General features: G+C 47.0%; 1 protein-coding gene across 1 annotated transcript in view; it reads left to right on the top strand.

Moving 5' to 3' along the window:
- Positions 1-24021, top strand: part of LOC132576638 (phosphoserine aminotransferase-like) — a 31140-nt gene extending 7119 nt beyond the window's left edge. Inside the window, exons 3-9 of the mRNA XM_060246004.1 lie at positions 3271-3340; positions 6928-7133; positions 8983-9155; positions 10760-10929; positions 19127-19255; positions 21851-21988; positions 23449-24021. Of these exons, the coding sequence (XP_060101987.1) occupies positions 3271-3340; positions 6928-7133; positions 8983-9155; positions 10760-10929; positions 19127-19255; positions 21851-21988; positions 23449-23554 (992 nt within the window). The 3' untranslated portion in view covers positions 23555-24021. The remainder of the gene's footprint in view (positions 1-3270; positions 3341-6927; positions 7134-8982; positions 9156-10759; positions 10930-19126; positions 19256-21850; positions 21989-23448) is intronic.
- Positions 24022-24283: the final 262 nt, after the last annotated feature.

The raw sequence follows: 24283 nt of genomic DNA, 5'->3' as shown, positions 1-24283 counted from the left end.
TGTTCTGTCACTTTAAATTGTGATTTACTTCACTTTTGATATGTTTTGTTGTGTTATAAGTATTTTGTAAATCACACTGAAATTTCTTTACTGTTGAAGCTGGTTTTTGCGGAGGTTTTTGTACCTTTCCCCCGCCCCACCTGGAGATTGGCAACCCTACGCGAACCAGAGCAGTGTCGTAGTTAAAATATCAGCCTGGGATCTGGAACACCCAGGCTCAAATCTTTGCTATCGAAGGAGGCTAGGCAACCTTGAGCCAGTTGTTTTCTTTCAGCAAAACCTAGCCCTGTAGGGTTGTTGTGCGGGTAATTTATTTATCTCATTAATTGATTTTTTTTAAAATCCTGCTCTCTCTTCACAGCAGGCTCAGAGCAGGGTTCAACAACCGTAAACATTAACTATTAATTTAACATAAAATATAAAAAACATAATACGGTAATTAAAAACTACAGCATCAAATAATTGATTGGAGGAGGCTAGATGTTGTAAGGTGATTTGAGTCCTCTTTGGGGAAAGGAAAGGTCCCCTGTGCAAGCACCAGTCGTTTCCGACTCTGGGGTGACGTTGCTTTCGCAATGTTTTCACGGCAGACATTTTATGGGGTGGTTTGCCATTGATTTCCCCAGTCATCTACGCTTTCCCCCCAGCAAGCTGGGGACTCATTTGACCGACTTTGGGTGGAAGGCTGAGTCAACCTTGGGCCTGCTACCTGAATCCAGCTTCTGGTGGAATCGAACTCAGGTCGTGAGCAGAGAGTTCAGATCGCAGTACTGCAGTACTGCTGCTTTACCGCGCCACAGGGCTGCTGCATATAAATGGGCTCCCCACTGAGTACCAGATAGGGTTGCCAAGTCCAATTCAAGAAATATCTGGGGACTTTGGGGGTGGAGCCAGGAGACATTGGGGTGGAGCCATGAGCGAGGGTGTGGCAAGCATAATTGAACTCCAAGGGAGTTCTGGCCATCACATTTAAAGGGACCGCACAACTTTTAAAATGCCTTCCTTCCATAGAAAATAATGAAGGATAGAGGCACCTTATTTTGGGGCTCATAGAATTGGACCCCCTGGTCCAATCCTTTTGAAAATTGGGAGGTATTTTGGGGAGAGGCACTAGATGCTATACTGAACGTTTGGCACCTCTACCTCAAAAACAGCCCCCCCAGAGCCCCCGATACCTGCAGATCAATTCCTCATCATTCCCTATGGGAAACGTTCATGGAGGTGCATAATGGCTGTGGGGGAGGGGCTTCCCCCACTGGCCAGCTGGCTGGGGGAGGGGGGAAGCCTGTAAAACCGGGGGATCCCCTGCTGGGACCTGGGGATTGGGAAGCCTAGTACCAGATCCGTTTCAAGGTGCTGGTTCTTACCTTTAAGGCCCTATATGGCCTGGGGCCTGCATATCTTCGGGACCGCCTCTCCCCATACGAGCCTCCCCCCACCCCCCACCCCGGCTTTGAGATCATCTATGCAACATCTTCTTTTATTATTATTATTATTATTATTATTATTATTATTATTATTAATTTTTATTTGTATCCCGCCCTCCCCGCCTGGGCAGGCTCAGGGCGGCTAACAACATTCAATAGGACATAATATAAATACAATAATTAAAACACATTAAACACATAAAACACATTAAAATTATAAAACAGCATAAAATTTTTTTTTAAAACAACACTAATCCAGCATATATAGTCTATAACATATATAATCTATAGTTTAACGACAGCAGAGGTGTTCCGGGCGCTGTTACATATTTAAATATTTAAATAGTGGCAAGAATCATTGAAGAATCACTTTATTGGATCCTCCGTTCAGTCCTCCTCTGTCAGCATTCTGAGAAAGCCTGCCTGAAGAGGATGGTCTTGCAGGCCCTGCGGAACTGATCTAAGTTCCGCAGGGCCCGCACCTCCTCCCGGAGTTGATTCCACAGGCTGGGGGCTGCCACGGAGAAAGCCCGTGCCCGTGTGGTCTGTAATTTTGCCTCCCTTGGCCCAGGGACAGTCAGCTTGTTCTTCCCTGCTGACCTCAGTGCTCTTTGGGGCTTGTATGGGGAGAGACGGTCCTTCAGGTAGGCAGGTCCTTCTTGTGACCCCTGCTCCTAAGGACGCCCAGTTCACCTTAACAAGGGCCAGGGCCTTTTCAATCCGGGCCCCTACCTGGTGGAATGAGCTCCTGTTGGAGATCCGGGCCCTGCGGGACTTACCTAAGTTTCGCAGGGCCTGTAAGACAGAGCTCTTCCACCAAGCTTTTAATCTACCTCTGAAACCTTCCTCCAGCACTTCACTATCCATGTGCTTGAGCCCGGTCAAGGGTCTGAGTCACAACCTAAAGGTGGTGTCAACGACCTGAAGTTGTACCAGCTGCTGAATTATGAACCTCAGGCTATACCATTGTTGGAATTATGGTCTTATTTTAATCTGTATGTTTTATATTTATGAGATTTTTAAATAGTTGCATTTAATTTGATATGTTTATTCATTGTTATTGTGATGTTTTAATATTGTAAGCCGCCCTGAGCCCGCTTTGCGGGATAGGGCGGGGTATAAATCGCAAATTAAATTAAATTACAATGTCTAAATAGATAGTGAGGCAGAAGGAGAAGAATGCACTTGGCCAGAGCTTGGCAAGCCAATTACGATAGAAGGTTCAGCTTATTTCCTTTCAAAAATAAAATAGAACTTTGTTCCTTTTTGTCTCATGCAATTGTATGGATGGGGTGGGTTTTGTTAGAAGTTTCTTCTAGGCCGGGGGGTGGCCAAACTGAGGCTAAAGAGCCACATGTGGCTCTTTCACACATATTGTGTGGCTCTTGAAGCCCCCATTAGCTGCCTTGGTGAAAGTATTTCTCTCTTTAAATCACTTCTCCAAGCCGGGCCAGCCAGTGGCTTGGAGAATGCATTTAAAGTTGCTTTCTTTCCACCTCTCCATCCCCATCTATTTTCCTTCTTTCCTTCCATCCATTCATCTCTCAAACATCTGACATTCATGTCTTGTGGCTCTAAAACATCTGCCGTTTATTCTATGTGGCTGTTACGTTAAGCAAGTTTGGCCACTCCTATTCTAGGCCCAGAGGTGATTCAGCCGTGGTCCTGCCTTTCTGCCACAGACTGACTTTAACAAATGAATTGAGTCTGCTTACATTTTTAACAGTTCATCCTAACAGCTCTAGTAATTCAAAAGGCGTTTGAAGAAAATAAGTAAAAAAATTGAAGTTTTATAAAAAACAGTGGTATGATCAGTGTTTGTCATATTATTTCTTCCTTACAGAAATGAGCCACAGAACTTCTGACTTTGCAAAAATCATCAAGAAAGCGGAAGAACTCTTGCGTGAACTCCTGTGAGTTATATCATTCCGAGCTTAAAATTCTGGATTTTGGTCTATTTTTATGTGTGTGGGGAGACTGATCCTGAAATGAAACTGAAGGCAATTCCTGTGGGGGGAGCCGTTTTAGTTTGTTGCAACAAAGGTAAACAGTGAGCCCCGTGGCACAGAGCTGTTAAGCTGCAGTACTGCAGTCCTAAGCTCTGCTCATGACCTGAGTTCGATCCCAGCAGAAGCTGGGTTCAGGTAGCCGGCTCAAGGTTGACTCATCCTTCCATCCTTCCATCGGTCAAATGAGTCCCCAGCTTGCTGGGGGGTGGGGAGTGTAGGTGACTGGGGAAAGCAATGGCAAATCACCTCGTAAAAAGTCTGCCGTGCTGTGAAAGCAAAGTCACCCCAGAGTCAGAAACCACCCCATAAAAAAGTCTGCCGTGAAAATGTCGTGATGCGACGTCACCCCAGAGTCGGAAACGGCTGGTGCTTGCACAGGGGACAACCTTGACCTTTTTAACAAAAGCAAATAAGGGGTCTTGTGGTAGCATATCTATTTTATTTTACAAAAGTTATATTCTGCCTTTCAGCACTTGCCAAGGCAAGTAGATGTAGACTAAAAAAAGGTAAAGGTCCCCTGTGCAAGCACCAGTCGTTTCCGACTCTGGGGGGACGTTGCATCACGACATTTTCACAGCAGACTTTTTTACGGGGTGGTTTGCCATTGCCTTCCGCAGTCATCTACACTTTCCCCCCAGCAAGCTGGGGACTCATTTGACCGACCTCGGAAGGATGGAAGGCTGAGTCAACCTCGAGCCGGCTACCTGAACCCAGCTTCTGCCGGGATCGAACTCAGGTCGTGAGCAGACCTTAGGACTGCAGTACTGCAGCTTTATTGCTCTGCGCCACGGGACTGCTAGAGATGTAGATTAGAGACCACTTATTTAGAAGTCTAACAATGCTGTCTGCTAATCTGTGGAACAATAAGGTGTCTCCTTTATAGATGTAGAAAGGGCTGAACATTTTATTGTTTTGATTTCTACTGGTCTCTGGGAATCACCAGGATGCTGCTTGGATTGCCTTGCTTGTAACCCCAAAATAACATTTTGTTGCCACTGTGTAGACATATTGAAAGCTCACAACACATAAAGCAGCTTCCTCAAATGGCTCAGGACATCTCAGGAGTGCCTTGCACGCTATTGTGCTCGGTGGAGGTTGAAAGCACTCAGTGGAGGTTGAGAGCCAGCTTGGTGTAGTGGTTAAGTGTAGTGGTTAAGACTCTTATCTGGGAGAACCGGGTTTGATTCCCCACTTCTTCACTTGCACCTGCTGGAATGGCCTTGGGTCAGCCACAGCTCTGGCAGAGGTTGTCCTTGAAAGGGCAGCTGCTGTAAGAGCCCTCTCCAGCCCCACCCACCTCACAGGGTGTCTGTTGTGGAGGAGGAAGATAAAGGAGACTGTGAGCCACTCTGAGACTCTGAAATTCGGAGTGGAGGGCAGGATAGAAATCTAATATCTTCTGCCTGTTGATTGAGGTGGACACCCAGAGCACGTAAGGTGACCTTCCTAGACCTTATTTTGTATATGGCCAAAATGAATTGCAGAATTGTTCTGACTTTCTGCAGTTTGGTCTGGAGCTTTGGTGGAAAGGAATTGGTTGCATTCCAGATTCTACCAGAACTTTGTAGAGTGTAGCCAAGGTCACAGATATGTCACACTGCTTATTTCCCCCCAGTGATGCCCAGCTGGCTTCAACGAGGGTCAGGGCCTTTCCGGTCCAGGCCCCTACCTGGTGGAATGAGCTTCTGCTGGAGATCCGGGCCCTGAGGCCTGATCCAACATGGCTTCTCTTATGTTATACTGAACATTACCAGCCTATATGTGGTCTATGACTTATTGCCAATGATGTGGATCATGTTTTTTTTTATCAGTTCTGTAATCATGAGATTATATAGGGCAGGGTATAAATCGAAAAATTAAATTAATTTTCCAGCTATGACATGCAACTTTTCCTTTATGCTTCCTTAAGATGGAGAAAGTAGAGAAAGAAGTACTTTTCTCCCTTTCTCACAATACAAGAACTCGTGGGCATTCGATTATTATTAGCCACAGTATATTACTGGAACTGTCTGGGGCAGTGATACTCTGTATTCTTGGTGCTTGGGGGGGGGCATTTGTCTTATTTCTAGCAAACATAGAACTTTTAGAGGATGCTATTTAAACATTTATGTTTCGTGGCATAAATCTGCTACAGCCTGCTGACTTTGTTGAAGGGGAGGGGGGTCCCACTTCGCTCTCCTGTTGTAACAGGGGACACTCCTTTAGTTGTGTTTGGGGCTCTTTTTTTTTTTTTGAGCAGGAACGCAGTTCCGGCTGGCTTTAGGCCAAGGGTGTGGCCTAATACACACGAGTCCCTTCTGGCCTTTCCCCATAAAAAAGCCCGATGCAAAACAATGGTGACATCGGGGTGTGTGGCCTAATATGCAAATGAGTTCCTGCATGGTTTTTTCCTACCAAAAAAAGCCCTGGTTGTGTTCCTGGGGTTTAGTTGATCCTCAGGAACGACACCACATGGGGTAAAATTGGAGCAGAGATTGCTGCCTCCTCTTCTACAAGCAGAAATGTCATTTTCTGGGGGAAACTGTTGTCTGGGACCATCTCCCCCCCCCAAAAAAAGTTAAAGCGTCCCACATAATAATAAAGTTTAAAATTCAGTATCATTTTTTTAAAAAGAATTTAGACAGAAATAATAAACTCGCTATAAAACGGGGAGCCATAATTTTGGAAGGTCTTGGTCTAGGTCAGTGGTGGCCAAACTGTGGTTCAGGAGCCACGTGTGGCTCTTTCACACTTATTGTGTGGCTCTCAAAGCCCCCACCGCCCCGTTGGCTTGCTCAGAGAAAGCATTTGTCTCTTTTAATCACTTCTCCAGGTCAAGCCAGCCAGCAGCTTGGAGAATGCATTTAGAGTTAAAGTTGCTTTCTTTCCACCTATCCCTCCCTCCCTCCCTCCCTCCCTCCCTCCCTCCCTTCCTTCCTTCCTTCCTTCCTTCCTTCCTTCCTTCCTTCCTTCCTTCCTTCCTTCCTTCCTTCCTTCCTTCCTTCCTTCCTTCCTCTCTCAAATATCTGATGGCTCTCAAACATCTGACATTTATTCTATGTGGCTTTTGCATTAAGCAGGTTTGGCCACCCCTGATCTAGGTGAAGGGAACTGCAGCTAGCATGTAAACCGAATGATTAAAAACAGTTATTGTGCAGACTTAAGTTGACTGGTGGGCTGAAAACATAATGTCAAACTGCTTTCTGTGAAGTTACTAATAATATGCATTAGTGCAATAAGTGCATTTCAGCAAAACTCATTTATCCAACTGAAAAATATTATCTCAAGACATCTTGCATTTGTTGAATGGCTGTGTATAGTGGTGCGGCTAGGGGCAGGAAAATTAAAGGAAAAATAATTTTAACTTTGACTGAGTACAGAGTGCTGGATTTACTTATACTCTACCCCTCAGTGTTGGTATTGCTACTTTATTTGAACGAAAATAGCATTAATGATAGAATGTTGGAAACTGTTTGGATAAGATAAAAGGAAACTTTCTTCTCTTTGCACAGAAATATACCTGACAACTACAAAGTGGTTTTCCTCCAAGGAGGTGGATCTGGACAATTTAGTGGTATCCCACTTAATCTTATCGGATTAAAAGAAGCAAGGATTGCAGACTATGTGGTTACTGGAGGCTGGTCAGCGAAAGCTGCTAAGGAAGCAGAGAAATATGCCAAAGTGAATCTTGTTCATCCTAAACTTTCTAGTTACACAAGTAAGATCACTTCAGATTCTACATGGGTGAAAAATACATTGTCTTACATGCTAGTATTCTTTATTGTATTTAATTCTTATGTCTCACTGTTATATGTAATAAACTGAAAACAATTCGCTTGTAAGCATGGTAGGAAAAGGAAAAGGTCCCCTGTGCAAGCACCAGTCGTTTCCGACTCTGGGGTGACGTTGCTTTCACAACGTTTTCACGGCAGACTTTTTATGGGGTGGTTCGCCATTGCCTTCCCCAGTCTTTTACACTTTCCCCCCAGCAAGCTGGGGACTCATTTTACTGACCTCGGAAGGATGGGAGGCTGAGTCAACCTTGGGCTGGCCACCTGAATCCAGCTTCCGCCGGAATCAAACTCAGGTCGTGAGCAGAGAGTTCAGACCACAGTACTGCAGTACTGCTGCTTTACCACTCTGCGCCACGGGGCTGCATGGTAGAAACAACAATAAATCTTGAGCTCATGCACACATATGAACACAAACATGAAGCTGTCTTATACAGAATCAGACCATTAAGGCCAGTACTGTATACACAGAGTTGGAACAATTCTAGGGTTGCCAACTCCAATTCAAGAAATATCTGGGGACTTTGGGGGTGGAGCCAGGAGACATTGGGCGTGGAGCCAGGAGAAAGGTTGGGACAGATATAATTGAACTTCAAAGGAAGTTCTGGCCATCACATTCAAAGGGACTGCACACTTTATATGTCTTCCCTCCCTTGGAAATAATGAAGGATGGGGCACCTTCTTTGGGGGCTCATAGAAATGAACCCCTCAGCCCAATCTTTTTGAAACTTGGAGGGTCTTTTAAGGAGAGGTGTTGGATGCTATGCTGCAAATTTGGTGCCTCTACCTCAAAAAACAGCCCCCCCCCAGAGCCCCACATACCAGCAGATCAGTTCTCCATTACTCCCTGTGGGAATCAGTCTCCATAGGGAATAATGAGTGCCCAGCAGACATCTCCCCACTTTCTGATGACCCTGAAGCGGTGGGAGGGCCTCCAAACCGGGGAATCCCCTGTCCCCACCTGGGGATTGGCAACCCTAAGCAATTCTCTAGGGCCTAAAGTGAAGGTCTTTCATATACTGTCCGGTCATTTTAACTGGAGATGCCTGGGATAGAATCAGTGATCTTGCTTCCTTCGACATCACAGCTTGCTTTGTCAGGCTTGCTCATTCGCACAGGAGCTACAGAGCAAAACCTCTATTTTCTCCATTGGCTGAGGCTCCTCCCCCCAGTCCCTGGGGAAGGAAGAAAAGAGCCAGAGCTTCCTTTGCCCAGTTCCCAGGATCCCATGGGAAAAATACAAAGAAAACACCTTTAAGACAAATGAGTGCTAACATTTTAAGCATGTTTTAAGTTTTTTAAAAATATATATATATTGTGTTTGTGTGCTTTATAAAATTTATATCTCTACTACCTAATCTTAAATAGATACACACATGGCCTGGCCCAACATGTCTCAGCCCAACAAGGTCTCAGTCATGTCAGATCCGGCCCTCATAACAAATGAGTTCGACGCCCCTGCATTAGAGGTCCTTCTCCTTTTGAGATAGCATGACATCTGCCATGGAGCTTGCAATGTCCTCTGGGTGGCTAGAAGCTTAATCCACAATTGTTAGCACATTTTTTTGGTGAATACAGTGCTGTCTGTTGTTAGCATTGCAAACTTTTCTTCTACAGCAATGCAAGAACAGATGAACTTTGTTGGCAAAGGAATGGAAATACCTTGAGCTGAGTCACAGTTCAAAGTTCACTGTGTAAAGGAGAGCCTATACTGTTACAGTTAAACTGCTGAATTGAGAATCTGCCCTTGTTTCTGTGTCTTCTTACCTGGTTCAGAAGTCCCTGACCCAAGCACTTGGAACCTTAACCCAAATGCCTCTTATGTTTATTACTGCGCAAACGAGACCGTTCACGGCGTGGAGTTTGATTTTGTACCTGATGTTGGAAAGGCAGTCCTCGTTTGTGACATGTCATCGAACTTCCTTTCCAGGCCAGTGGACGTTTCCAAGGTAACATTCTTAAAGGACAGATTCTGCAAGGTGCAACGTCTTAGTCTTGGGGTAGAATCATAGAGCTGGAAGAGACCAGTCCAACCCCCTGCACAATAGAGGAAAGTCACAAACACCTTCCCATAAATTCACAGGATCTTCATTGCTGCCGGAGGGCCATCTAGCCTCTGTTGAAAAACCTCCAAGGAAGGAGAGCCCACCATCTCCCGAGGAACCCCCTGCACAATGCAGGAAACTCACAAATACCTCCCCCTAAATTCACAGGATCCTCATCGCTGTCAGAGGGCCATCTAGCCTCTGTTGAAAAACCTCCAAGGAAGGAGAGCCCACCACCTCCCGAGGAACCCCCTGCACAATGCAGGAAACTCACAAACACCTCCCCCTAAATTCACAGGATCCTCATTGCTGTCAGAGAGCCATCTAGCCTGTTGAAAAACCTCCAAGGAAGGAGAGCCCACCACCTCCCGAGGAATCCCCTGCACAATGCAGGAAACTCAGAAATACCTCCCCCTAAATTCACAGGATCCTCATTGCTGTCAGAGGGCCATCTAGCCTCTGTTGAAAAACCTCCAAGGAAGGAGAGCCCACCACCTCCCGAGGAACCCCCTGCACAATGCAGGAAACTCACAAACACTTCCCCCTAAATTCACAGGCTCAGCATTGCTGTCAGATGGCCATCTAGCCTCTGTTTAAAAGAAGGGTCAAGAAGGGAATTTTTGTGCAGATAGGATATTTCTAGATCGCAAACCTAGATTTTTAAAATTTATTTAATTTTAATTTAATTTGATTTTGGATTTATATCCTACAAGTGGGCTCAGGGCAGCTTACAACGGTAAAAACAACAGAGTTAAAATAGTATCATAAAAACAAGCAGTACAAAAATAGGAGCAGCACAGCAAGCAATCTTACAGACATAGGTGGGAAAACCACCCAACAGCATGCGGCCGCTTATTTTTATACTGCTAAAATTTTATGACTTCCATTAAAAACTCTTGGACTATAGTTTGGTGAAAATGGTGAGAATGTTATGTTAGAAGCCCCTGTTTTATTAATTTTCCTTCCATTCTGGTCTTTTAATTCTGTTCTCCTTTACTCTTGTGTGTATATATAGGTACATCTCAGGCTTTCAGGCAAGGACTTGTCTGAAAAAGACAATTTGAAAAGCTCTGAAAAAATGCTTAGTTGCTTTTTAAGTGAATAGAAATTACAGTCATAGTCACAGAACCTTTATTGGCATAACAACAACAGTATCAAATCAAGGAAGCGGGGAAAAGGTGTTTAATTAAACATTCTAAACACACTTCTCATATAAGCACAGTAAAGGAAGTTTGCCACCACTTCGATGGTTTTGGCCTTATTTGAGGCCAGTAAGCTTACTATCTTGCTTTCATCCGATTTACCCTCCAGGGATTGCAATATAGGATCCAGATAAGATGCACGCAAATCACAGTAGAGTCTACAGGATAAAAGTACATGGTCTGGGGGAGGTGCCCAGGCGCTGTGTTAGTCTAATATGCAAATGAGTTCCTGCTGGGCTTTTTTCTTCCAAAAAAGCCCTGTATTTAATATTTATTTTTTCTCTCTCTCTCTCAAAAAAAAAAAAGTTTGGTGTGATTTTTGCTGGTGCCCAGAAGAATATAGGCACCGCTGGAGTGACGGCGGTTATAGTGCGGGACGACTTACTTGGCTTTGCCCTCAAAGAGTGCCCTATCGTGTTAGACTACAAAGTACAGTCGGAAAATGGCTCACTATACAACACTCCTCCATGCTTCTGGTAATTATGAAAAATATTTTGAAAAATATGGTATCTTGCTAGTTACCTGCATATTGTTTGATATGTAAAGCAGCTTCAGAAGATATTTGTTTGCTTTCTGATAGGTCACTAACAAAAAGGAGGATGAAGTCAATTTTGCTTTGTTAGGGAGAAGTTTCATAATATGATCTCATCATTTAATTTGCATGTTGCCAGTACCACAGTGTAGGATTGTGCTGATCCAGTTGCATAACCAAATTATTCTGGGTATAGATTAGCGTGGTGGATGTATTTAATGTAGCAGAACTGAATTTCAGCTCCAGTAAACGATTTAGTGCTGTTTTTCCTGGGCCTGTGGACGGTTTACATTTAGCGACTCATGTGAAAAAAGATTCTCTGCCTATGATTTCACAATCCTTTCCTTGGTTTAAGTGCCTCCCTTCAGTTAAATGTTTTGTGTTGAATGTGCTGGGTTGCCAAGTCCCCTGAGGGCTCCGGTGGGGGACTTGCCAGACGTGACATCATGGCGTTAGCGACTTCCCATGCTGGCTGCTCTAGGCATTTCTGGGGACACTCTATGGTTTTCCCAGATGCTCTAGCGATTTGGGAGAGGAAAACTCTATGGTACCTATTGTACCATAGAGTTTTCCCTCCCAAATCGCTAGAATGTCTGGGGAAACCATAGAGTTTTCCAAAAGATGTCTAGAGCGACTGGCGCGTGACATCGCTGGTGCGATGATGTCATGTCTGGGTGACGTCATCGCGCCAGCGAAGTCGGGGGAGCTTCCCCCCACCGGCCCAATGTGGGCCAGTGGGTTGGGAACATATATATATATATATATATATATATATATATATATATATATATATATATACACACACACACACACACACAGACACACACACACTGTGGCTAATAGCCACTGATGGACCTCTGCTCCATATTTTTATCTAAAACCCTCTTGAAGGTGGCTATGCTTGTGGCCGCCACCACCTCCTGTGGCAGTGAATTCCACGTGTTAAACACCCTTTGCGTGAAGAAGTACTTCCTTTTATCCGTTTTAACTGCTCAGCAATTTCATCGAATGCCCACGAGTTCTTGTATTGTGAGAAAGGGAGAAAAGTACTTCTTTCTCTACTTTCTCCATCCCATGCATTATCTTGTAAACCTCTATCATGTCACCCCGCAGTCAACGTTTCTCCAAGCTAAAGAGCCCCAAGCGTTTTAACCTTTCTTCATAGGGAAAGTGTTCCAGCCCTTTAATCATTCTAGTTGCCCTTTTCTGGACTTTCTCCAATGCTATAATATCCTTTTTGAGGTGCAGTGATGCTCTGTATTCTTGGTGCTTGGGGCGGGGCACAGTGGGAGGGCTTCTAGCCCCACTGGTTGACTTCCTGGTTTTTTTGGCCACTGTGTGACACACAATGTTGGACTGGATGGGCCATTGGCCTGATCCAACATGGCTTCTCTTATGTTCTTATGTGACACTGAGTGTTGGACTGGATGGGCCATTGGCCTGATCCAACATGGCTCCTCTTATGTTCTTATGGCCCCACTGGTGGACCTCCCAATGGCACCTAAGTTTTGACCACTGTGTGACAAAGAGCATTGGATTTGATGGGCCATTGACCTGATCCAACATGGCTCCTCTTATGTTCTTAGTCTATGCCTTAATCTCTGCAAATCTGACAATCAGTACAGGTGAAGAAGTGAATAGTGGGAATTCTGCCTAGGGTTGCCATGTCCCCAGCCTCCCATAGGCGCTTCCTGGAAAACTATGGTTTTCCAGGATGCTCTAGCCATTTGGGAGGGGAAAACTCTATGGTACCTATTGCCTATTGTACCATAGAGTTTTCCCTCCCAAATGGCTAGAGCGTCCGGGAAACCCGTAGAGTTTTCCTGGAAACGCCTAGAGCGTCCCCGCACAGGCGCTGCCATTTTGATGTCACTTCTGGGTGACATCATCGCACCAGCAATATAGGGGGGCTGGCGAGTTGGGAATGTGGGCCGGGGGGGGGGGGTTGGGAACCTCCCGAACTGGGGGCTTGGCAGCCCTAATTCTGTCCTTTTTAAATTTGTATCTTTTACGAGGCCTTAATGTTTCCTAGAGTAGCTATGTTGTAACTAGAAATTTCTAAAACTTACACAGAAAGTCATCCTGCATTGTCCTGAGATGATCCACATTCAGTGAAAGGGTGCTTTGCTTTTTAGTATTTTATAAAATACACTTTCATCTGGCCCTTCTTCCAAGGAGTTCATAATTCTCCCTCCTCTGCTTTATCCTCACAACAAATCCTGCGAGGTTGACAGAGAGTGGCAGGCCAAAGGTCATCAATGGAGCCTCGTGGCAGAGTTAGTGGGGCTTTAAGCCCAGGTCTTCCCAACCCTAGCCCGACACTCTAACCTAGGGGTGTCAACAGGGCTGGCTAACTTCTGGTGACCCACCCCCCCACACTGATAACCAATTTTGGAAAATAGATAAATTGTTACCATGACTTCCAGGTGGGCAGCTGTGACATGAACCCGTTCCCGGGCACCTTGTGTGACATTGTCCTTGGAATGGCCTGGAATGGCCTTGGGTCAGCCATAGCTCTGGCAGAGGTTGTCCTTGAAAGGGCAGCTGCTGTGAGAGCCCTCTCCAGCCCCACCCACCTCGCAGGGTGTCTGTTGTGGGGGAGGAAGGTAAAGGAGATTGTGAGCCGCTCTGAGACTCTTCGGAGTGGAGGGCGGGATATAAATCCAGTATCTTCATCTGCCTCACAGGGTGTCTGTTGTGGGGGAGGAAGGTAAAGGAGATTGTGAGCCACTCTGAGACTCTTCGGAGTGGAGGGCGGGATATAAATCCAGTATCTTCATCTACCTCACAGGGTGTCTGTTGTGGGGGAGGAAGGTAAAGGAGATTGTGAGCCACTCTGAGACTCTTCGGAGTGGAGGGCGGGATATAAATCCAATATCTTCATCTACCTCACAGGGTGTCTGTTGTGGGGGAGGAAGGTAAAGGAGATTGTGAGCCGCTCTGAGACTCTTCGGAGTGGAGGGCGGGATATAAATCCAATATCTTCATCTACCTCACAGGGTGTCTGTTGTGGGGGAGGAAGGTAAAGGAGATTGTGAGCCGCTCTGAGACTCTTTGGAGTGGAGGGTGGGATACAAATCTAGTATCTTCATCTACCTCACAGGGTGTCTGTTGTGGGGGAGGAAGGTAAAGGAGATTGTGAGCCGCTCTGAGACTCTTCGGAGTGGAGGGCGGGATATAAATCCAATATCTTCATCTACCTCACAGGGTGTCTGTTGTGGGGGAGGAAGGGAAAGGAGATTGTGAGCCGCTCTGAGACTCTTCGGAGTGGAGGGCGGGATATAAATCCAATATCTTCTTCTTCTGCCCCCATGAAAGGGTCTTGGGGCTGCTGCTCATCGGCAGCGTCCTTCTCCCCCCCACCCCCTTTTCCTGCTGGCTCGAGGAGAAGGCAACTGGGATATCAAGAGATGCCCTCCCTGCCACACTGAATGGAAGCAGCCAAGGGGAGGGGGCGGGCTAGAGAGAAGGGGTTTTCTTGCTAATGCAGGGAACAGTGCGCCTCGCTCACCTGGCCCCAAGAAGAACAGGAACCGCTCTTCTTCCCTTGGAGGAATTTCTGTTGCTGGGGGGCGAAGGAGGACAGGGGAGGGGGAGGGGGGAGAGAGGCGTCTCCTCCCCACAGGCCTCTAGGGACTAATCTAATTCAGTCTCAGGCAGCGGTGTGTGTGTGTGTCTGTGGAAAGGGGGACATGCATCTGACACAGCAGTGCGTTTTTGGGGGGGGACTTGTGCCAAGAGAGCTGCAATGCCATGAAGGAGATGGTCATGATAGGTGGGAGAGGGCAAGGAAACGGACTTCCCATCTGACTGCGGGTTGTTGAAAGAGGCGCAGCAGCGCTCCGCTTGGATTCCTCCTGGACGCCGAGAGATACATCAAAATTACACAGTAAAAAAAAGAATTGGGGGCGGGGTGGGGGGGAGAAAAGAAACCCAGGCGAGCCAGATCTTGGGATCTCAGCAGAGTCAGCCTTGGTTAATACTGAAACAGGAGACTCCAGAAGAATACCCGGGCCCTTCTCCTGACACGGAGCCTGGCCACAAATCAGCTGCGATTGTCTGATGTTTCCCACCACGAGTTAAAATAAAAATTCTCCCCCCCCCCCAGTGTATTTTGCCACTTAGAGAAAACAGAACTGCTTCTCTAGGTTTGTGGCGGCAGAAGTGGACTCCTGGGCGGGCAGTCCTGAGCCTCAGAGGTTCAGCATTATGTTTTTTTAAAAGGCTTCGAGGCGTTTGAATCTTTCCTGAGGTTGTTAGCGGCGACCTGTGCTCCTCAGAGACATCTAGTGGCAGCTTGAGGGAAAACACCGCTTCACTTTAAACAGTGATCAGGAGGCAGCGATAGACTCAGTGTTATTGGTGCTGTAGGTTCTGCGTGTAGCAGGCGGCTGGTTTAAAGTCACCTGGGGGGTGTCCAGTTTGGCGTCCCGCAGGCTGGTGCCCTAGGCAATTGCCTAGTTTCCCTAGTGGCAGAGCCGGCCCTGAGTGTCAAACATGCAGCCTGGAGGCCGAATCAGGCCCCCAGAGGGCTCCTATCAGGCCCTTGAGCAACTGGCTGTCATCTGCTTCCTTCTCCCTCTCTCTTGCTTCCTTCTGCATAACAGCTTGCTTTGCAAGGCTAGCTCAATTGCACGGGAGCTACAGAACAAAAAAAATCTATTTTCTCCACTGGCTGAGGCTCCTCCCTTGGGGAGGAAGGGGAGGAGGCAGAGCTTGCTTTGCCAGGCTCTCTCAATCTCACAGCAGAGCTACTGAACCAAGCCTCTCTTGCTTCTATTGGCTGAGGCTCCTCCCCCTCCTCATCCTGTGGGAAAGGAAGGAAAGAGCCACAGCTTCCTTTGCCCAATTCACTGTATCCCATGGGAGAGCTATAAAGAAAGCACTTTTAAGACCAATGAGTGCTAATGTTTTAAGCGTGTTTTAAGGTTGTGGTTTTTTTTAACCCTCCTTTAATTGTGTTTGTCTGTGTCCTTTATAACGTTTATGCCTCTGCTATCTAATCTTAAATAGGTATCCACATTACCCAGTCTGATATGTCCCGGCTTGGCCCAATATGGCTCGGCTCAACAAGGTCTCATTGATGTCAGATGCGGCCCTCATAACAAATGAGTTTGACACCCCTGCTCTAACCACCATGTGCTTTTCTGCTTTTTGGCTCACATGCTTGAATGAAACCTTAGAGTGGCACATTCCTGTCCTCCGTGTCACACCCTGATCTAGATAGATTGTGTGTAAAAAAGATGATGAAAACTTTGCCTTGGAAGCGGGTGGCTCCATCCACCTCCAGTTCAGTGTCGACTGTACAATCCAGCGTAAACTAAGCAGCAGCTTCCTATTTTGTTCAGATGTGTTCAGAATTAATAGATACAGTTTATTACAAGTATTCTGAGACCAGTGTTCCCTCTAAGCTGAGTTAGCGTGATCTAGCTCACAGATTTTTAGCCTCCAGTTCACACATTTTTGTCTTAGCTCAGGAAGGATGACCCCAGAGCACAATAATAAGAACATAAGAGAAGCCATGTTGGATCAGGCCAATGGCCCATCCAGTCCAACACTCTGTGTCACATAAGAACATAAGAGAAGCCATGCTGGATCAGGCCAATGGTCCATCCAGTCCAACACTCTGTGTCACATAAGAACATAAGAGAAGCCATGTTGGATCAGGCCAATGGCCCATCCAGTCTGACACTCTGTGTCACATAAGAACATAAAAGAAGCCATGTTGGATCAGGCCAGTGGCCCATCCAGTCCAACACTCTGTGTCACATAAGAACATAAGAGAAGCCATGCTGGATCAGGCCAATGGCCCATCCAGTCCAACACTCTGTGTCACATAAGAACATAAGAGAAGCCATGCTGGATCAGGCCAATGGCCCATCCAGTCCAACACTCTGTGTCACATAAGAACATAAGAGAAGCCATGCTGGATCAGGCCAATGGTCCATCCAGTCCAACACTCTGTGTCACATAAGAACATAAGAGAAGCCATGTTGGATCAGGCCAATGGCCCATCCAGTCTGACACTCTGTGTCACATAAGAACATAAAAGAAGCCATGTTGGATCAGGCCAGTGGCCCATCCAGTCCAACACTCTGTGTCACATGTGAACATAAGAGAAGCCATGTTGGATCAGGCCAATGGCCCATCCAGTCCAACATTCTGTGTCACATAAGAACATAAGAGAAGCCATGTTGGATCAGGCCAGTGGCCCATCCAGTCCAACACTCTGTGTCACATGTGAACATAAGAGAAGCCATGTTGGATCAGGCCAATGGCCCATCCAGTCCAACATTCTGTGTCACATAAGAACATAAGAGAAGCCATGTTGGATCAGGCCAGTGGCCCATCCAGTCCAACACTCTGTGTCACATGTGAACATAAGAGAAGCCATGTTGGATCAGGCCAATGGCCCATTCAGTCCAACACTCTGTGTCACATAAGAACATAACAGAAGCCATGTTGGATCAGGCCAGTGGCCCATCCAGTCCAACACTCTGTGTCACATGTGAACATAAGAGAAGCCATGTTGGATCAGGCCAATGGCCCATCCAGTCCAACATTCTGTGTCACATAAGAACATAAGAGAAGCCATGCTGGATCAGGCCAATGGCCCATCCTGTCCAACGCTCTGTGTCACACAGTGGCCAAAAAAAAAAGGAGGTTCACAAATGGGGCTATAAGCCCTTCCACTTTGCCCCCCCCAAACACCAAGAATACAGAGCATTACTGCCCCAGACAGTTTCAATAATATGCTGTGGTTAATAGCCGCTGATGGACCTCTGCTCCATATTTTTATCCAAACCCCTCTTGAAGCTGGCTATGCTTGTACCTGCCACCACATCCTGTGGCAGTGAATTCCACATGTTAATCACCCTTTGGGTGAAGAAGTACTTCCTTTTATCCATTCTAACCCGACTGCTCAGCAATTTCATCGAATGCCCATGAATTCTTGTATTGTGAGAAAGGGAGAAAAGTACTTCTTTCTCTACTTTCTCCATCCCATCCATAATCTTGCAAACCTCTCTCATGTCACCCCACAGTCGACGTTTCTCCAAGCTAAAGAGCCCCAAGCGTTTTAACCTTTCTTCATAGGGAAAGTGTTCCAAACCTAATAATAATAATTTATGCAGTAACTCAGAACTTTAATGCCAGTAACTCAGAAAGTAGAATTTTTGCTCACAAGACTCTGCAGCTTAGAGGGAACATTGTTTGAGACCAACAAGATTTCATTCAAGTTATAAGCTTTTGTGTGCAATCACACTTCTTCAGATACAGTAAAGCAGAATTCCCTCAACCATTACATATAGATAGGGAGGTTAGTTGCCAGGAAGGACTAGAACAGGGGTGTCGAACTCATTTGTTATGAGGGCCGGATCTGATATAAATGAGACCTTGTTGGGCCAGGCTATGTGTATACCTATTTAAGATTAGGTAGCAGAGATATAAACTTTATAAAGGAAATAGGCAAACATAATTAAATATTATTTTTTTAAAACCCTTAAAACATGCTTAAAACATTAGCACTTGTTGGTATTAAAGGTGCTTTCTTTGTATCTCTCCCATGGGATCCAGGGAACTGGGCAAAGGAAGCTCTGCCTCTTTCTTTCCTTCTCCAGGGGACAAGGAGGGGGAAGGAAGAGAGGCTTGGGTCTGTAGCCTTGCTGTGCGATTGAGAGACCCTGGAAAAACAAGCTCTGCCTTCTCCCTTTCCTCCCCAAGGGAGGAACCTCAACCAATGGAGAAGAGGTCTTGCTTTGTAGCGACTGAGTAAGCCTGGCAAACCAAACTGAGATGCAGAAGGAAGCAAGAGAGAGGGAGAAGGAAGCAGATGACAACCAGTTGCTCGGGGGCCAGATAGGAGCCCTCTGGGGGGCCTTTCATCCCCTTGGCCACATGTTTGACACTCCTGGGCTAGAACTCACCATCAACCCTCTCGCTGCCAATCTGTAACGGTTGAGGAAATTGTGTTTCACTGTATTTGAAGAAGTGTGCCATGTACACAACAGTTTATACCTTTAATACAACTTTGTCGATTTAAAAGGTGCCACTGGGCTCATGCTTTGTTCTGCCGCTTCAGACCAATATGGCTGCCTACCTGAATGTACAAGTAACACGCACATCCTTTGTTCTGATCCTAGTATCTACATTATGGGTTTGGTCCTGGAGTGGATAAAAAACAATGGAGGAGTTACAGCTATGGACAAACTTAGCCGAATTAAATCCCAAATGATCTACGACATTATTGACAACTCTAATGGATTCTATGTGTAAGTTGCTTTTCTTTTTATCATACTGTAAAGTGTCTTACAGTAAGGCATAAATCATGGCCTACATACTCATCATTTCACACAGTGATTGGACTAAACCTTATATCATTGTTGCCAAAACTTTCCCAGATGTTAGGACTGTGGGTGGCAGGGAAGAAAGCTAAAATGATCAGAAGTGCACTCCTAGATGGCTCTTCTGTGACACGTAGGCAAGTGAGAACATGACTTGCTCGCTACAGTAAGGCAAGTATTGTCAGTGATTTGCATGTGCAGACTTGAAATACTCTGGAAAACATGCTTTAAATTTTAGCTGGAGTCAGGGCCGGCTCGCCCACTAGGCAAACTAGGTGGTTGCCTAGGGCAGGGGTGGCCAACGGTAGCTCTCCAGATGTTTTTTTGCCTACAACTCCCATCAACCCCAGCCATTGGCCATGCTGGCAGGGGCTGATGGGAGTTGTAGGCAAAAAAATATCTGGAGAGCTACCGGCTACCCCTGGCCTAGGGCACCGGGAAGGGGGGCGCCGAATTGGGTTCCCTCCTTCCCAGTGCCCAAGACAACCACATAGTTTGCGAGCCTGCCTGCCTTCCCACCGCTGCCAGTCCCTGCCTATCCCTTCCCATCTGCCACTCTTCCCCACCCCAGCTTGCTGTCACAATACTGGGCCCTACCGGCGAGGCAGCCATGCATTTTTTGAAGGCAGCGAGGAAGGAGGCTTCTCCCCCTCCCCTCGTTTTCGGAACCGGAAGTGAGGGGGAAGAAGATATTGGATTTATATCCCGCCCTCCACTCCAAAGAGTCTCAGAGCGGCTCATGATCTCCTTTACCTTCCCCTCCCCCTACAACAGACACCCTGTGAGGTAGATGAAGACATTGGATTTATAACCTGCCCTTCACTCCAAAGAGTCTCAGAGCGGCTCACAATCTCCTTTACCTTCCCCACCCCCAACAACAGACACCCTGTGAGGTAGATGAAGATATTGGATTTATAACCTGCCCTTCACTCCAAAGAGTCTCAGAGTGGCTCACAATCTCCTTTACCTTCCTCCCCTGGGAGGTGGGTGGGGCTGAGAGGTCCTTTCACAGCAGCTGTCCTTTCAAGGACAACCTCTGCCAGAGCTCTGGCTGACCCAAGGCCATTCCAGCAGCTGCAAGTGGAGGAGTGGGGAATCAAACCCGGTTCTCCCAGAGAAGAGAGCGATGGCTGACCCAAGGCCATTCCAGCAGCTGCAAGTGGAGGAGTGGGGAATCAAACCCGGTTCTCCCAGATAAGAGAGCTCTGGCTGACCCAAGGCCATTCCAGCAGGTGCAAGTGGAGGAGTGGGGAATCAAACCCGGTTCTCCCAGATGAGAGCCTGCACACTTAACCACTACACCAAACTGGCTCTCCAGTCTCTTGCAGCGCTGCCTTAAAAAAACATGCGGCTGCCTTGCCGGTAGGGCCCAGCATTATCGTGGCGCGCTGAGGTGGGGAAGAGCGGCAGAAGGGAAGGGCGGGGGCTGGCTGTGAGGGCAGGGGCTGGCTGTGAGGGTGGGGGGGAAGGCAGGCAGGGTCCAGCGTCATTGCAGGGAGGAAGAGGAGGGCGGCAGCAGTCAGGGGGGCACATGAGAGGCAGAGCACAGCAGGAGGGTGCTGGGCAGGGAGCCTGGCTGGGGCACCATGCGCCCCAGGGCCAGCACTGGCTGGAGTACATGATAGAAAGAGGTAATGAAGAGTATTGCCTATGGCTAGTTTTTTTTTTTTAAAATCCTTCTTGTTGAGTAAATGGGAGATGACATTTTAAAAAATGTGCCAGACTTCTGTATAATCAGTGAAATGGCCTGGGATTGACTGAGGGTAGTAAAACCAGGGCAAAATGGCAACTCAGTAGGCAGACTTGCAAAAATTCAGAGTGGAGTTAACAAGCCGCCTTAACACATCATTGCCTTTCCCCAATATTACTCGGTGTGTGCGTGTGAAATTTAGCCTCTGGGGGATATTGGAAATGAGTCCACGTCCGTGAGGCGTTTGTTCCTGTTTTCACCAGAATTCATGTGAAACAACTTTCCCTTGGGAGCCCAAGTAGAACAGGGGAAATCATGAGTTACAACTAGACATGGTATGATTCCCTGTGCATTGAAAGGCTGGTCACATTTCCGTCTGTCCAACGAGGTGTTTCCTTGCCTGGGTGGCGTTTCACAGGTAAACAGCCCTGCTTCAACGAAGAGTTTGCTTTCAGTTGATACTGCCACCTAAGCTGCAAACTGAAGCTGTACATACTGATAAGGTATACCCACTGCTCAGCAGTACAGTAATTCACTCAGGGCCAGCGCATGCGGTACTGGATTATTTATTTATTTAATTTATATCCCGCCCTCCCCACCAAAAGCAGGCTCAGGGCAGCTCACAGATTAAGGGCCACACAATCAAATTAGCATGACCAAATGATAAAGCAACAGTAAGAACATAAGAACAATGATTAAAACATCAACAGGTGCTAGTACAATAGTTACAGAAAATCATTAAAATTATAATGGTGGTAAGTAGCTAGATGGTTGATATTAGATGTTCTAGGATTAATAACTAGTCAATAAATATACTTACGTGAAATTTTCAGATGTCCCGTAGAGAGAAACAGCAGAAGCAGAATGAATGTTCCTTTCCGGATTGGCAGTATTAAGGGCGATGAGGCCTTGGAAAAGAAATTCCTCGAAGAAGCTGTAGAAAACAACATGATATCCCTGAAAGGACATCGGTAAGACAATTGCTGAGGAACGATTTCATGAATCACAGCCCACTTTGGTGTAGTGGTTAAGTGTGTGGACTCTTATCTGGGAGAACTGGGTTTGATTCCCCACTCCTCCACTTGCACCTGCTGGAATGGCCTTGGGTCAGCCATAACTCTCTTAGGAGTTGTCTTTGAAAGGGCAGCTGCTGGGAGAGCCCTCTCCAGCCCCACCCACCTCACAGGGTGTCTGTTGTGGGGGAGGAAGGTAAAGGAGATTGTGAGCCGCTCTGAGACTCTTCGGAGTGGAGGGCGGGATATAAATCCAATATCTTCTTCTTCTTCTACTTCTCAAATACCTTTGTGAGCTGTGACTCGTGAAAACTCATAGCCTGCCACAAAAGCTGTTATTCTTTAAGGCAGTGGTCCCCCACCTTTTTGGCCCCAGGGCCGGTAGGGTGGGGGCACCCAATTCGGCCTCCTCACTGTGGCACCTTCTCCCCCCATTTCCTCCTCCCTCCTCCCCCCCCCCCCCGCGCAGCCTTACCACCTTTTAAAAGTGCAATTTGACTCCTACTTTGTTCTACTGCTTCAGACCAACAGGGCTGCCCACTTGGATCTATCCTCCCTTCCCCGGTTTTTCTCCTCCCTCCTTCGCCCTCCCACCACCACGCAGCCTCGCTGCCACCTCCCCCCCCTTCACCACTTTAAGGCTGGGGAAGGGGTCGTGACGCTCCTCCCAGGCCAACACCCCCCCCCCCCCCCCGGGAAGGAGGTTAGGGCACCATCCCTTGCCGCTGCTGCTGCAGTTTTCCCAGCCAGTCAGCTGACCCAAGGCCATTCCAGCAGCTGCAAGTGGAGGAGTGGGGAATCAAACCCGGTTCTCCCAGATAAGAGAGCTATGGCTGACCCAAGGCCATTCCAGCAGCTGCAAGTGGAGGAGTGGGGACTCAAACCCGGTTCTCCCAGATAAGAGAGCTCTGGCTGACCCAAGGCCATTCCAGCAGCTGCAAGTGGAGGAGTGGGGAATCAAACCCGGTTCTCCCAGATAAGAGAGCTATGGCTGACCCAAGGCCATTCCAGCAGCTGCAAGTGGAGGAGTGGGGACTCAAACCCGGTTCTCCCAGATAAGAGAGCTCTGGCTGACCCAAGGCCATTCCAGCAGCTGCAAGTGGAGGAGGGGGGAATCAAACCCGGTTCTCCCAGATAAGAGAGCTATGGCTGACCCACGGCCATTCCAGCAGCTGCAAGTGGAGGAGTGGAGAATCAAGCCCAGTTCTCCCAGATAAGAGAGCTATGGCTGACCCAAGGCCATTCCAGCAGGGGCAAGCGGAGGAGTGGGGAATCAAACCCGGTTCTCCCAGATGAGAGTCTGCGCACTTAACCACTACACCAAACTGGCTCTCATTGCTTGTGAAACCGAGTAATTCAGTTAATATACTTTTTTAAAAAACAAGCAAAAAATGTAATGGTGTCCATTTCCATTTCAGGTCTGTGGGAGGAATCCGTGCTTCTTTATACAACGCCGTGACTATAGAAGATGTTCAGAAGCTGTCGGCGCACATGAAAAGCTTCATGGCGAGGCATCGGTCATGAACTCAAGCCCTGTCCCTGCGCCACACCCCTTGGAAATCAAGTGGAAAGAACTGCATAGTGGGAGTAGTATGAAAGGCCAAATAGCATGCAAAAACTTTTTCAGATAAAATAATAATCTCTGTATGATTCATTCTTGAAGCGATCTTAAAATATTGGGCCAGTTATACCAATCCCCATCTGTGAGTTCTGGGGACTGAGCCCAATGTCAATGTGTATAACTCTCCATAAGGGACAGGAGCGAATCATTCCATCAAAGAATTGGTAATAGGCTTTTAAAATTCAAAGCACATAACGACTTGTGAGGTATAGTCTGGGTGGGTGTCTGGTATTATATATGTGTTTTGTTTAAAATAATTCTTGGTGAGTTTTATTGCTACGTTCCTTACAGATTATTTTTTCCATGATCCCCTTACATTACATTAATACCCTAGGCAGTATAATAAAAAGTAGAGACATCACCCTGCCAACAGAAGTCTGTATAGTCAAAGTGATGGTATTTCCAGTTGTAACGTAGGCTGTGAGAGCTGGACCATAAGGAAGGCCAAGCGCAGAAGAATAGATGCTTTCAAGCTGTGGTGTTGGAGAAGAATCTTGAGAGTCCCTTGCACTGCAAGAAGATCCAATCAGTCCGCCCTAAGGGAAATCAACCCTGATTGTTCCCTGGAAGGTCAGGTGCTGAAGCTGAAGCTCAAATACTTTGGCCACCAAAAGAGAAGGGATCACTCACTG

The sequence above is a fragment of the Heteronotia binoei genome, chromosome 8 (genome assembly GCF_032191835.1).
Source record: "Heteronotia binoei isolate CCM8104 ecotype False Entrance Well chromosome 8, APGP_CSIRO_Hbin_v1, whole genome shotgun sequence".
Lineage (NCBI taxonomy): Eukaryota > Metazoa > Chordata > Lepidosauria > Squamata > Gekkonidae > Heteronotia > Heteronotia binoei.
Note: the sequence above shows the minus strand (reverse complement) of the source record. Positions and strands in the feature narration are given on the sequence as shown.